The 14,164-nt window shown below is 40.7% G+C and overlaps 1 protein-coding gene across 1 annotated transcript; it reads right to left on the minus strand.

Moving 5' to 3' along the window:
* Window positions 1–2,743: 2,743 nt before the first annotated feature.
* On the minus strand, window positions 2,744–4,736 carry LOC131572643 (acrosin-like). The gene is made up of 4 exons (XM_058825893.1): window positions 4,623–4,736; window positions 4,018–4,283; window positions 3,584–3,729; window positions 2,744–3,097 (listed from the first exon to the last, which is right to left on the minus strand). Exons 2-4 carry the CDS (start codon window positions 4,271–4,273, stop codon window positions 2,744–2,746), a joined length of 756 nt encoding a protein of 251 aa, XP_058681876.1. The 5' UTR covers window positions 4,274–4,283; window positions 4,623–4,736.
* Between the last annotated feature and the right edge of the window lie 9,428 nt (window positions 4,737–14,164).

Genomic DNA, 14,164 nt, shown 5'->3' on the forward strand with positions numbered 1-14,164 from the left:
CTAGTCAATTCTGTGGTTCTCTGAAGATGGGAGTAGAAAAGATAGTCATCAGGGACCATACCTGCAACTGCTGTGCAAAGACATTCAAATTAATTATTGGACAGTAGAAAACTCCATAGCATCCTGCTGTTGGTAAAGATCCATCATAAGGAAACAAGGTCACCATAGTTTTAGAAAAAGAAGCTAACATAACATGAACATAGGACATTTCAGAAAGGAAAATGGGTGTCAGTACACAAGTGCTAAATACAGTTTTTCTGTACAAGGAAGATTTGATCCAGGGATGTTTTTCATGTTATTGTCTTGTTCTGTGCTAAATGACGGCTTGTCATTTCAAAAATAAGACACTTTTCTTAAAATGTATCTCATTATTAGTTTTACTATGATTTTCTTATCTCCTTACTCTATGTCTTTATTCTTAACTATGTATTTTTTTGGCTCTGTATCACCATTCACATGTCAACAGAGCACATTACTCCTCATCTCTGCCATTTGCTACGTGCCTTTACCAAAAGCACTGTAAACTTAGAGGCCTCTTTTGATACTGGTTATGCAGTGAAAGCGTATAGGAATCTCAGATTGCAAATACATCATGACACGAAATAGTCCAGATCAAACTACTTGAACATGTTTATTATCAGTGTGGGTTACTGAAGGACATAGTATGTTTTGTTTCTTTTCAGGTTTTTTTCTTTAAAACATGGTAGTTATGCACCTGAAATTAGTCATAATTTAAGTTCCAGTTCTGAATTCTCACTGTTCACTGTTGCAAGAACAGGTAATTCATGTATTGCATTTATCCTAGTTTTGGCTGGGATTTTATTCCAGTCTGGTTGTTTAAATTAACAATATTTAATAAGACCGTGCTTGTAATATTACTAACACAGTAATATTAGTAATATCTAATATTGTTAACACAGTGCCCAGGGGTTCAAATTACAACAGTAAAGCATATAATTACATATTGTTCCTCATGTCCAACAGAAATGACATTATATAAGTATATAATATAAGAAAATATACTGTAGGGAGCACATGAAAATCATCAGGCTTCAAGGAACAATCATTTCTGGCAAGTGAATGATTTCTTAGTAGTTTTAGTCTGCAACTTACTGTTTAGTTTTTGTTTTCAAGAAAGAAAAATGTGTGAAGTGGTGGCTATTATCTCCTGTAGTAATAAGATATGCTCAAAAAGATGTGCAGGAAGTGTTTATAGCATAAATGCAGTTCCTTAAGGAAAATGCAGTCTGGCATCACTCTTGCTATGGATTTTGCATTATAGAGGCATCTCAGTAATACTGCTGGATAATGGTAGCTTATGGCTTCTCTGAATAGATTATTAGATTTTTTTTTCCTGCTTGAAATTTTCCATCCATATACTGCAATAAAAATGTTGGAGCAATAATGTCAGCCTACTTGAGGAAAACTTATTGTCATCATGTTTTTTCACAACTCACACTGCATATATTTATGAGACTGAAAAGAGGGTGAGAGCTGCTACAAAATGCAAGCTCTTGAAAAGGTCTTAGTCATAATTTTCCTAAAGGAATTTTCTTTTTCACTGCATAGATAACCAATAGCAATGAAAATTCAGTGCAATTCAGCCCTAGAGTTCTTATATTACCAGAGTTAATATTTTACTTAAGAACCACTAGTTATGATATTATTACCATAATAATGGCAATTTGTTACTCATTCTGCATTTCATAACAATAACAAAGAATTCTCAACTTGGCTTAGATACGATGAGAATACTTGAGATAGATAAACTTTACCTGGCTGGTATGATAATTCATGTTTGGAAGTAACATCAGAGGTGAGTAGTGTCTGTTCAGAGAGCTGATATCTCTGAACTATTTGTTAGGTATAACTCTGCTTCCTCAAGGACAAAATTGTGCATGTGTGCATTCTGAAGAGCCAGATACACCAACACACACACACAGACTTACATAGAAACCATGAACAGCAAACCAGATTGACATAGACAGAGCAATGCCTTTACTAGCACCCAAGTATCCATAACCACCCCTTTCATCAACATGAACACAGTCCAGTCCTTTTCTGCCTTTCCAGGTGATCTGGGTTGGATCTTTTCTTAGTGAAACATGGACACATCTTCACTCCCTATATTAATAAGCACAGCATGGTCCTCAAATAACAGTATAGAAATTAATTGAAATTTATCCATGTACTGTTTGTGGCTGGATGTCAAGTTCCTTACCCAGTCCTCAGTGCAAAGCTTGGGTCTTTCTACAAACCATGTCTCCTTGGTCATAAAAGAGTCCACTTTTTCCCCAGTGCACTCCACACACACAAACACAGAAGGATCCCACCAGCAGGCAGCCTAAGACATTATGGACATCCATCTGCTGTTTCTTAGATCTGTAAGTCCCCTGTTGCTCTGTCACCTGTGTTCCCTTCTTCTACTTCACCCCTGCCCTCCTCTCTGACCAAGCAGAGTTTCAGTCCTTTAGACGGACCTTTTCTATTGTGCCTGATGTCTGTCATCAGCCTGATTTTGCACGTACCAGGTGTGGAAATCTTTGCCTTGCATGGGAGACTGAAAACACCATTAAGAGTGAAATCAGGAAACTTTATTTCCACAGCTAAATTCAGATTCAGGATTTGTGTGCACACAGGAGAAGCATGAGCAGGCCTTAGGCACTGAGCCTGCCTTTGGATCAACAGGCGCTGCCCCAGAAGAAAATTATCATGGTTCACTGCAGCCTGCACTGGATCCTGTTCATCCTGCTTCTCTTGCCAGTTTTCTCCTTAGGACCTGAAGGAGCTCATGCACCTGAGTAAAAAATTCCACCAGTTTCTGCATTGAAAATGGGGAGGAGCTAAACTCATCCAATGCTGTTGGTGTTGGTCTTGGCTTCTGAGAGGGGTTTATGGAAGTCATAGAATGTCTTGATGCCCTTTTGTCTAGCTGTGGGTCTATCTGGACCAGGATCCAGTCATAGAAGTGCTGAATGGAGGTGTAGACTCCAGGCTGGTTTGCTCTCTCACAGCCTTTTCCCCAGCTGGTCACACCAACAAGCCAGAAGAAGGCAGCATTGTTATCTTTGCACACCAAAGGACCACCACTGTCAGCCTGCATTGGAACAAGAGGGGAATAAGGTAATGTTGGGTGGCTGCTGTCAGCACTAGAGCTATATCCTTCTCCCTCACAGCCCATGACAGAGCTGTATTCTTGGTAGAGGAGGTCTCAGCTCAGGTGCTGGAGCCTCCAGAACTTTGGCTGGGTGCAGGTCAGGGACTTGTATGGCAGGACTGTCTCTCATCTCTGCGCAGTGATCCTGGATGTGCAAAGGATGGATATTCCAGGGTTGACATCTGGACCTCTTGACTGCCAAGAGCACTAGATGTGCTTTCTGGGTGTAATGCCAGGCCTCTGGGACAGTGGGGGCACTGGGCAAGGACCTGCAAATGGGGAAGGGGAGGGAAGCCCTAAGAGTGGTGGGCAGCCGGGGCTGGGAGGGTGACTGGACAGGCAAAGCAGGCCCAGGGCTGTGTTGGGGTGGTGCTGCTCAGGCTGCCTGCGCTGCGGGGGGCTGAGTGACTTGTCTCACACTCCTACCTGGCAGGGGTCAATGCCACCCACTGGGTAACCAGCACAGAGGTTTTGAGTGTGGATGGCCCCTGTATACCAGAGGCTGCTGTTACAGAGCTGGGCATCAATGAGGTGGACCTTGGCCTCCTGCAGGACATCGCTTGGCCTTTGAGCTGTGAGCACAGAAAGAAATTAGCATACAGCAGTTTCTTGGCCATTCCCCTCCCCTGTTGGGGGGTGAAGCTCTTCCCTAGGGCTTCCCTGGGATTCCCTAGGCAAATACCATGTTGCTCTGCTTTTCCCCTTCTATCTGGCTTTGGGGAATGGTCCAGGACTACCTCTCCAGAGGCAGACAACCTGCAGCCTGACTCTGGCTTTGGCCTCTGCTGTTGGGAAGCCCAACCCACCTCCCTGGTGTGCCAAGTTTGCCCTCAGAGCATGTGTCCTTTTTGGAAACTCACCTCTTGCAGTGGTAGAACCCCAGCCAGCAATGTAACAGGTTTTCAGTTCGGACACTTTCAGTGTGGTGTTGGGCACACAGCCCAGCTGTATGTAGTGGCTGCATACGATGGGCTGGTCCAATTTCAGCAAAGCGATGTCATTCATCTGCTCACCGGGAGTATAGTGTTCATGAACCCGTACCTGCTTAATCTGGCGCACTTGCACCTCAGGCCCCAGCTGAGTCAACCGGGTGGCCCCAGTCACTACGTGCCACATGTTGCTGTTCCTAAGAAGCATGTGGAGAAATAGGTGAGAGGGAGCAGAGCCATGTGATGCAGCAGCACAAGAGCTCCCTGTCCTCTGCTTGTAAGTCAGAGAAGAAAGCAGTACATATGACAGTTCTAAGTCATACCTAAACATGACTTACGCTCCGATAATCTTCATCTAAGGCTTCTAGGAAGCAGTGGCAAGAGCACAGAATGTTCTGAGTAGTCTCTCAGCTGGGGTCTGCAATGCCCAGGTATTGCGCATATTGCAGGGAAACAGAATGGGAGTAGCCCATGGTGCTGCCAGCAGGGTACCTGCTGGTGTTATGGAGATGTACCTGTTCTCTTCTGCTCCCTACCTGGCATTGATGAAGCAGTGGGCGGCTGTAACGACCCACTCTGTGCTGATGAGGGACCCTCCACAGATATGCCCTGTGCCTGGTTCCTGGGGGTCCTGGATGCTGACAATCCCGGCCCAGGTTCCTGGCTGGACAGCTGTCCCACTGACAATGTGCAGTTTGCTATGGTCTGGAGCCACAGGGTCATAGTCGTAAGCCATGGGGCCATAGAAAGCAGACATGGGCCAGAGACCACAGATCCCTCTGTAAACAGAAAGTCATTGCTGTCCTGCTTGATGGCTTGCTGCTGCTCAAGCTGAAGGAGTGAACTTCCCTCCCCATATAGCACTGTTTGCACAGACAGCAGAGCCAGGGAATCCCATAAGGCATGTGTCTGTCCAACCCTATTTCTGCTTGAGCCTCATGGACAAGTTGTGCAGCAGCCTGGGTACTGTCAAGGAAATGAAGCTCCCGCATGGGGCTCACAAAACAGTAGTGTGGCCAGAGGGGACAAGGAAAACCCCTCAAATGTTGTTCAAACTGCCTCCAAGAGCCTGAGGCCACTTACCCACAGGTGTCCCATGTGCTGAGCACAGACCTGCACATGGCCAGCAGGACAAGGAGGCACAGCAAATTCATCACATGCTAATTCATACATGCCAGTGGCATGTATCAGCTGCAAGAAGTGGAGGGCTTATTCAGTGCAGCCGCCAACTAATGCCTGCAGTACCTTTGGCCCCAGGGCTGATGTCACAGAGCAGCTGGTTCAGTGTTTTGGGTACAGTGGGGTGGGCAGTAGAGGTGCAACATAGAGTCACAGATTCATAGACTGGTTTGGGTTGGAAGGAACTTTAAAGATTATCTGGTTCCAACTCCCCTGCATGCCTGAATATCTTTCTCCAGAGCAGGATGCTCAAACCCCCATCCTATCTGGCCTTGAACACTTCCAGGGATAGAACAGCTTCTTTAGACAGCCTATGCCAGTGCCTCACCACCCATGAAAGTTACAAGCAGGAAGAGAGGCAGAACCTGGTACTAGACATTCCTGATAGGCCCTAGTGAATGCTCTGCTGGCAGGATGAGGGTGTGCAGGCCTTGTGGCAGGCAGAAGCATTTGGCTTCCAGCACCGTCTGCTATAAGCTCACAGGAACATACCCCATGGGGCATCACAGCCTCTTTGGAAAGTTCACTGACACCTCGCTCTCTGTATCAATTTGCCACCAGATCCTTCCCAAAACACATTCAACAGAGTGCATGTGTTTGAGTGCTGAGGATCCTATCCAGTTAGAGCTGTGGTGGATAAGCAGTGAAGTGCAAGCCAAATAAACCAAGCGCTTCCAAGCAGTGTCAACCTTCCTGCACAAAGCACAGTGAAACACAGATGCAGCACAGTCCATGCTGGCCATGCCAGCTACAGTAACACCGTCTGGCAGACTCCACTCCTTTCTGTCTATGGCTGCTATTGCTGTTCTGGGCCTGCACTGACAAGGACAGTTTTGGCATCTGAGGTGAGTAGCCATAGACATGCAATTTGAAGTTGTAGACAGGGAAGATTGGTCCTGCTCTCAGACTCACATGCCAATTTCCATGGCTTTGGTAAATCCTGTACCAGTCTCATCTACCCATGTGGCTGAGAGTGCAGGCACTGCTGGAGTGCTGGACAGTCACAGTAGAGAAGTGACAGTTCATTGTATTTGTGCAGACATGGTTATTTTGTATTAGCAGTGGTTACTTATATAAGTCAAAATTCTATTTAGGCTGTGTGTCAAAGAGCTAAAGAGAAAAGCTTTATATAACTTCAGTGATGATTTAGTGCTGTGACAAAATACTTGACATTTACTTACATGAGCTAATGTGCACTTACTCTTTGCTGTTTCCTGTTGTTATGCATGACTGCAGCAGTCAGCAGTATGCCAGGATGCACTCTGCTAAGTACATAAATTGGTGTTGGAAATGAAGGACATGTCCTTTCTGTTTTAAATACAAAGAGAGAAAAAAAATTCTACCTGCTGCAACCCATTCCAACTGAGCAGGCACCTTAATTAGGTGTTTACAGAAGCATATTTTGGAAGAAAAGCTGTTAATTACAGATTAAAACAAACAGGAGGAAGGAGCCATCAATTCTTCCAAAAGAAGAAGAAGAAAAAAAGAGTAAAACAGGCTGTGCTCTGTTCTCATTCTTAATGCTGTGCTCCGTTCTCATTCTTAATTCTGTATTTGGCATAAAAATATGCAAATATTGCTGCTGGAATTGATTTTTTTCTGGGACTACCCATGGAAAATGCATTGTTTCCTGTTTTGTATTTTGGACTCAGACCTATATGAAAATTCCATAGTAATGCTACAAAACAAATACCCATGGAGTCTGATGAAAATTAATTCATTTTCATTGGCATATCAAAAGTGCAGCACTACAAAATACCAATTTCCTTGGATTTGACCTGACATTGACAGTGCCTAGCTTGCTTATGTTTTTGGTTTGTCTAATATTGGTCTCAAGTCTAAAAGGTTTTTGTAAGGATAATTATGAGGAAGCTTACTGGTTTTCTAAAATTTCTGTACTTATTCTCAGCACTTTCATTGCATGAATGACTTTAAAGATGATACAAGTCTACTTATTTACAATCAGAAGAACCTTTTAATAAGTTTTGAAGCAACAAAAAAAGTAGAAATCACTTTCAGAGTGATTTCTTACACTCATTTGTAAGAAAGCAGCAAGTAAAACGTTCAGTTTGTGCATTACATCTAGACAAACCTTAAGTTACATGAAGTGCTATTCTAGTTTGAAAATTGAATGTAAATATAACTGTATGTTTTCATAGTTGCTAGCCAATCAACCATATTAAGTCAAATAATGTTGACTACTGTTCTTATATACATTTGCTCTTAGAGTGCTTGGTTGTGAAATCCTGCCACGGCACGCTACCTGTATTTAATAGGCTCTCCTTGTGAGGCTTCATTAAGTTTTCTTTAACTGATTCTTCTCCATTCAGCCCCTGCCCTCCCATAGCAATTACCAGAACTCCAAAAGAAAAGGCAAAGAATACTTCCCAAAAGAAAAAAAGAAAAAAAAAAAAAAGAAAGAAAAAAAAAGGCTTATTCAATACCAGGAGATAACTTTCAGAGCATTTGTAAGGCTTTAAAAAATTACAGGTTTTAAACTAGGACACATTAATTCCTGTGCATGGTGGGACATTCTGCCAACGCATACAGCCTGACTCTCTTCTATGCCACTTCTTCAAAGTCTCCCAGATGCAAATATCTACCTCTGTACCACATGGATGAATAGTAGGGAAGTAGCAGTTCTGGACGTTTTTTTCTCACTTAAAACAACTCCCTACTAAAAATAAAAGATTTGACTTCACTAGACAATGAAACCTTTCACTTCTGTGAAGGCAATGGCCAGAGATGTTATACTTAAGAGCAAAAAAAAAGCCTCTGCCTTTGCAAAGTAAACTACAGTGGATTTGGCAGCATTTTACACTTGCTTGCACAGCTGCAAATCAAGATGAAAAGACTTCCAATTCAAATTTGAAATCATGTGTTTTTAACAAATCCAGTGATACCACAGAGGACTGATTTCCTGGCTTTATTCCAATGACATTTTCCATACATACATTGGCCAAGGAGTGTTGTGCTTACACTTTAAATTTTCTAAAACTATATTAAATATTAAAAAGCTGCCAATAGTTTTTACTACAAAGCATACTGGAATTTATTAAATTTACTTAGTTCAGCTAGTGCTGTAAGCTATAGAACTGTATATTTTTATTAGAAGTATTCTATTCTTTCATCCATTTATAAGTATGTATAGAATATAGCATAATACAATATCTGAAAACAGATGTCCCTAATAGACCTACTGATGTTGTATCAAATCAGTTTGCAGCTGTGCATCACTGTATGGGAATCACATGAGAAGGGAATATTATCCTTCAAGTTCTTTTTTTAAAATTGAAATTTAGCTTGCACTAATATTTAAACCTGAATTGTACCAGACTCAGTTTTATTCCTGAGAGTTCATTTGATACAGAGAAAGAACTATGTCTGTCTGTTTTTACTGTTTTACAGTAAGCTCATATAGGTCTTAATTTTTTTAATATTCTTACCAATATTCTAGGTTATTGGAAAAACCTACATCATGTTCATGAATGTAACATGTCAGAAGACCTTTGAGCAGTATGCAGCATTCATGCTTTAAACATTCAGCACCTGTTTCTGTGTGAGGATAATCCTGTGGCTCACCACAGAAGTCTGTTAAATACTGCAATTTTCTCCCAATGGACACAGCAATTTGGTTCATTCTGAGACATGAACTTAGAGTCATCTTGCATACCTTTTGTAAGTGTTCTGTGTAAGCCTATAGAAACCTAACAGAACATATTTGTAAATTCCCCCCAGCATAGTGTGATATAAAACTAAAAATGATAGGATATGTGTCTTTCACCTTTTCTGTAACTCTGTGAGAAGTATTGATAGTGCAAGCTGTATAAATATCTATTTTTCATTTGTGTACCTAGCAAATGAAGAAATATGTAGAGTTGAAGAACTAATTTTAGTGAGATCTCTGTCCATGTCATCCGCAAGCACATATTGACTTTTGTAGAATATGTTTCTGTGGTTCAGCGTATGCCTCATTCTGAACAAATGAGCTGGAATCAAATCAGAAACACAGATATCATTTTAATACCAAAATCATAACTGGAGTGTTACCTCTAGCACAATACAATCAGCCTTTAGCCATCCACAAGCTGTTGGAAGGCTCATTTGAATGAAAAGCCCTGGGAAAACAGATCCTCCTCTGAGGAAGTTACATGCTGCTCAAAATAATTAAGGAACAGCTGTAGTTTCAGAGATTCTTCTCCAAGTCAACAGTCATTTGAAGCTATTAAAAGATAGTTTATGGAAAGTAGTCCCTAAAAATGTGAAAACTGTAAATGGCTGGAGCTTTCTGGGTGAGGCCATGAAACCACTGAAGGTAGCGTCAGACAATGATTGGCTTGTTATTTCTAGTAGTATTTGATACACCAGGTGAGAGATTTCTAGTATAAAATGAAGTCGGTACAATAAAAGACTGCTTTGTTACACAGTTTTAAAAAAAGTACTATTTAATGTGAGGTGCTGCCACTGAATTATTACAGAAATCATCATTCTATCCTGCACAAGCAGTGGAATGAGATTTCTGATGAAATGTCATGTGGTTGGTTATTTATCCATCCTAAATTTAGTCTGTATGGGGATTGGTGGTTTGAGGCTGGTATGAGAAGGCAACAATTCCAGGAAGAGCTGAATCCAAATACCAGGCAGCTGTAGTTCAGTTCTCTAGAGTCTGGCAAGTTTCCCTTGCCAATAATCAAAGGAGTATGGGAAATCTGAATTCAGCTGAGAGATTTGTTGTATCTCCTATTGTTCTGCATGTCTGTCTTAATCTCACATTTCAGTCTCAAACCTCTTCTGAAAAAATATCTGTACACTTCTTTTCTGTGGGGAAATTTATTTTCTGTGGGGAAATTACATTGTGAATTTTGTGTTGACAATTTCACATCTTTTTAAGGAAGAAGGTAAACGGGAGGGAAGAAAACAACAGCAGCAGACAGCACTGTTGTCAGTGTGGTCAGGTTGTGTATCTTTATTTTATTCCAGAACATAAGGTCTATATATCTAATAACTGCACCTTTAGTAAGTATAGAAAAGATTGTTGCCTTACACACTAACAAGTACAAAGAATATTTCACAGTGATTGTTATTTTGAAGTGATTTGGATGACCCAGGCCAGGTATTTTTGTTTCCCTCTACTTCAGGAATTTATTATGATTGTATGCTAAACCTGAAGAGAAGATTGACTCCTTGCTGTTGGAGTCAGCGCCAATATATTGTATCATTTGCACTGCGAAATAGGCACCTTTAATTTCTTTATCACGTAACATTTTCTTTCCTGCTTTGAAGCATTGTTATTTTGATATATCTACAGAAGCCTGTCTCCAAGGACAACAGTGAAATGTTTTCACCTTACAGAACTTTCTGATTATAAATATAAGAATAAATTTGTAGAATATTTTTGAAACAACTTACCAATTAAATTTTTTTCTTGATACAAATGCTGATGTTTGGCTTCCATTTTCTTTATAAAGCCAACATTACTGAGTGCTAGAGCATATAAAGAAACTAAAGCAGAACTGTGGGGGCTTTGGAGCAAACAGTCATGGTATACTTTTACAGTGTAAGAGTCCTGAACATCATTTGACCACATTATGAAATGCAGTGTTTCCTCATTTATAGCTAAATAGTTAAAATAGCTAATGCTGTCAAAAACTGACAGATTTTCTTGCATCCTATAGACTCAAAAAACACGAAAGAAAAGAAACTGAATATCACATTAGAGAGCTATAAATTCTCACACTTTGTTGAATCCATGGTCATGTAGTAGGTTCATCTTCAATAAATTACACCAGTAAGATATGCTTCTAGTGGCTTATCTTTCAACAACTACATACGGTTGATTTTTTTCACATTCACCCCAGACAGATACATTCAAGTTTTTGTAAGCAGTGATATATACATAGCAATTCACAATAAGTTGCATTTTCAATAGCATTCATTTTGAATGTCTGTCTATATGAGTTCTCCCATCTGAACTGATATTAGAATATTCTGTCCTTCGGAATAGTATAGGAAATCAGTGTGTTTACTCTTAATGTAGTGGTTGCTAAGAGAAACAATGATTTACTGCATGTTGTGTATACAGAATTCTTTGCAGTAATTATGACAACTGTGATATCAAAAAGTAATTTTGATGCATCTGGATCTAGGTGCAGTGAAACAACTACATTGGTGTTAATTTCCTTTTTTTTTTTTTTAAGATTTTTTTTAAGATTGGAAAAACCTAATAGAGAGGGAAAGAAAAGGTGTTTAGACATTGGAAGAGTAAGTCTACAGACTGCATGCATGTTATTCTTCCTTAAGCCCTGGCATGTGAGATACACATGCATCATAATTAGAAAACACATATATTTCCAACTGTGCATTGATCAAATGGGAGGTAGGATGCACTGTCATGGTGTACTGGAGAGTCAGCAGAATAGAGGACAACAGTTCAACAGGAGACCTCAGGCAGAAAAGTTACTTTCAAGCATCCAAGAGGGTATTGAATACCTGTTAACTGTTTAGGTTCAGCTCACCAGGTTGAACTTGCTCTGACTTTACCCAAGGCAACAAAGTAAAGAAAACAAAGAAAAGGGAAGGGGAAGTAGAAAAATATCTTTCTTCCACTGGCTGCTCCTCCCCAGATTAGCCATTTCTCAGGCATGTCATGTCACAACACTAAACTGAGACTTCAGCCCAGTTTTGCTGAGACTTCAGCATTTTTTTGCAGGAGGTTTTAGATGTTCCTCATGCAACTGTCTAGTCTGTAGTCAGATATCCAATGGATCATTATTCCAAACTACTGCGAACAAAGCATTGCTCATTGTCTCAGTGGAACTTCCGATAATAAATCTTACATTTAATGGCCTCTGAACAAAAGTCGGTGTTAAGCTTTAACACTGAATTGCTATTTTTCATTTGATTTTTTTTCTACAGTAAACATTTGTAAGTATCTGTGAAGAAATTCCAATCTTCAGCATTTCTTCAGTGGTGGAAGGGGAAGCAGAAACTTGTTTTCAGAGTTATGGGTAGTTTTCTATGCTGAAGTGATACAACTGACACTATAGAGATCCTCAAATGTACATTAATCAAACACTCAGCATTAATAAAAGAGGGTGTTACCACAAAGTATGAAATACACCTGAGTTCAGGAAACAGCACAGAACTGAACATGGTACTTCCTCTAAAATAAATAATTATCACACAAAATCCCAACAGAAAAAAAAAATCCTGTGCTAATAGATAAGTACATCTTGAGAGGAGAAACATGGATTCAATTTTGCTGGAATATAGTTGGAATTTCCCAAGAATTTGAAGAAAATAGTGCTTTCTTCCCAAGATCTATTAGGAATACAGGGCTTGTAATACAGGTCTGGTAAGCAAAGAGCACTCATGGTCTTTATATGGAAAACAGAACAAGAGGAAAAGACTAGCCTTCAGTCACAACATTCAACTATAATACTGGATTTCAGAGGATCTCAGAAATTCTTCCAGGAACACTGATTCTAGGACATGTAAATGTCACACTCCATCTGCTCTTGAAATAGTGAGCTGAGAAATAAGGACAAATGGCTCTACAGCTCACTGTTTTGAACCAACTTTAGAAAAAGGCTAAAATAACTCACTTTAATTGTCACTTCGATGACACTTTTAGCAGGTCTATCTAACTATAAACAACAGAAAGCAAGTAGTATCAAGATGCACAGGAAGCCCGTACTCTATTCTTCTCAATAGGTAACTAAATTACTTTCACTGTCACTTCTACCAGCTCTCTATACTTCAGAAAAAGACCAGAAGTTGATTCCTCTCTCACACACTCTAAGTATGGAAATAAAACAAAAACAAGAATTAGTTTGTGGGTCTCAGTGTAACCAGGTATGCCAGAGTAACAGACTGTAACTGCTACTAAGAAGTCACCATTTCTTTTCAATTGCATCTCATCATCTTTTCCAGCTCAGCTTTTAATGAACAATGCACTGAATTCCAAGTCAATCAGAAAATTAAATATCAAGCTAAAAGAAGCCTGCAGGCAGCCACAGGGGAAAGCAAAATAGAGAGTAAGCAGCAGGAGGCAGAGAAACACTTCTGGCTCTACTGCCTCTGTTACTGAGCCATAGTCCAGGGGATGGATGGTAACTCATAAAGACTCTAGATGCTGTCACCACCCTTCCCATCTTCAGCATGGCAGCAGGAGTAACTGGCAACCAGGCTATCTTTGGATCTCCATCTCTGGTGACCCTTTTGGGTAGCAAAATCCAGTCAGGCCCACACATCAGCTGCTGGCAAAGAAAGGACTATTTTTTTCCATGATGAAATGGTTGTGGTTATGGTTAGTCAGAACAAAGTATCAACACTGTATGATTGTTACCAAGTACAGCCTTCAGTGCATTTTCATTGACTAAAATCTGTATAAAGAGCAGTGATCAATTTAAGATCTCATGGGAGGTTTTGGGTATGCAGCTGTATTATCTGAAAATCTCACTCAATTTCTATTTACTTCAGACACACCCAGGAGCTCCTGACACAACTTCCATCAGAACTAAGGAGTCTGGACCAGCTCTTGAGACAGAGAATGCCAGACTCTTTCCAAATATGTCTTTAGAAAACACTGCAATTCATACGTGCAGTCCACATTCAGAAGACTCAGGACACATTTACAGGAGCTGCAGGACCATGTTACTCCTCAGGAGAGGGCATACAGAACTGGCCTCAGAACTGGAAAGCAACATCAGTGTGGCAGTCAAGGGACTGCAGAAAGGCAGACCTTTTGCATAAAAGGTTGCTCCTCAGTGTAAGCAGTTGAGAGTTGCTGAAACTGGCCTAAAAGACAGAGCAGAGCTCTGCTACACCCTTTTTAACTTGCACCTCTGTGTCCTATGCTCTGTCCTGTGTTCCATCTCACAGCACACCCTGGTCACAT

Source organism: Poecile atricapillus, chromosome Z (genome assembly GCF_030490865.1).
Source record: "Poecile atricapillus isolate bPoeAtr1 chromosome Z, bPoeAtr1.hap1, whole genome shotgun sequence".
NCBI classification, from domain to species: Eukaryota; Metazoa; Chordata; class Aves; order Passeriformes; family Paridae; genus Poecile; species Poecile atricapillus.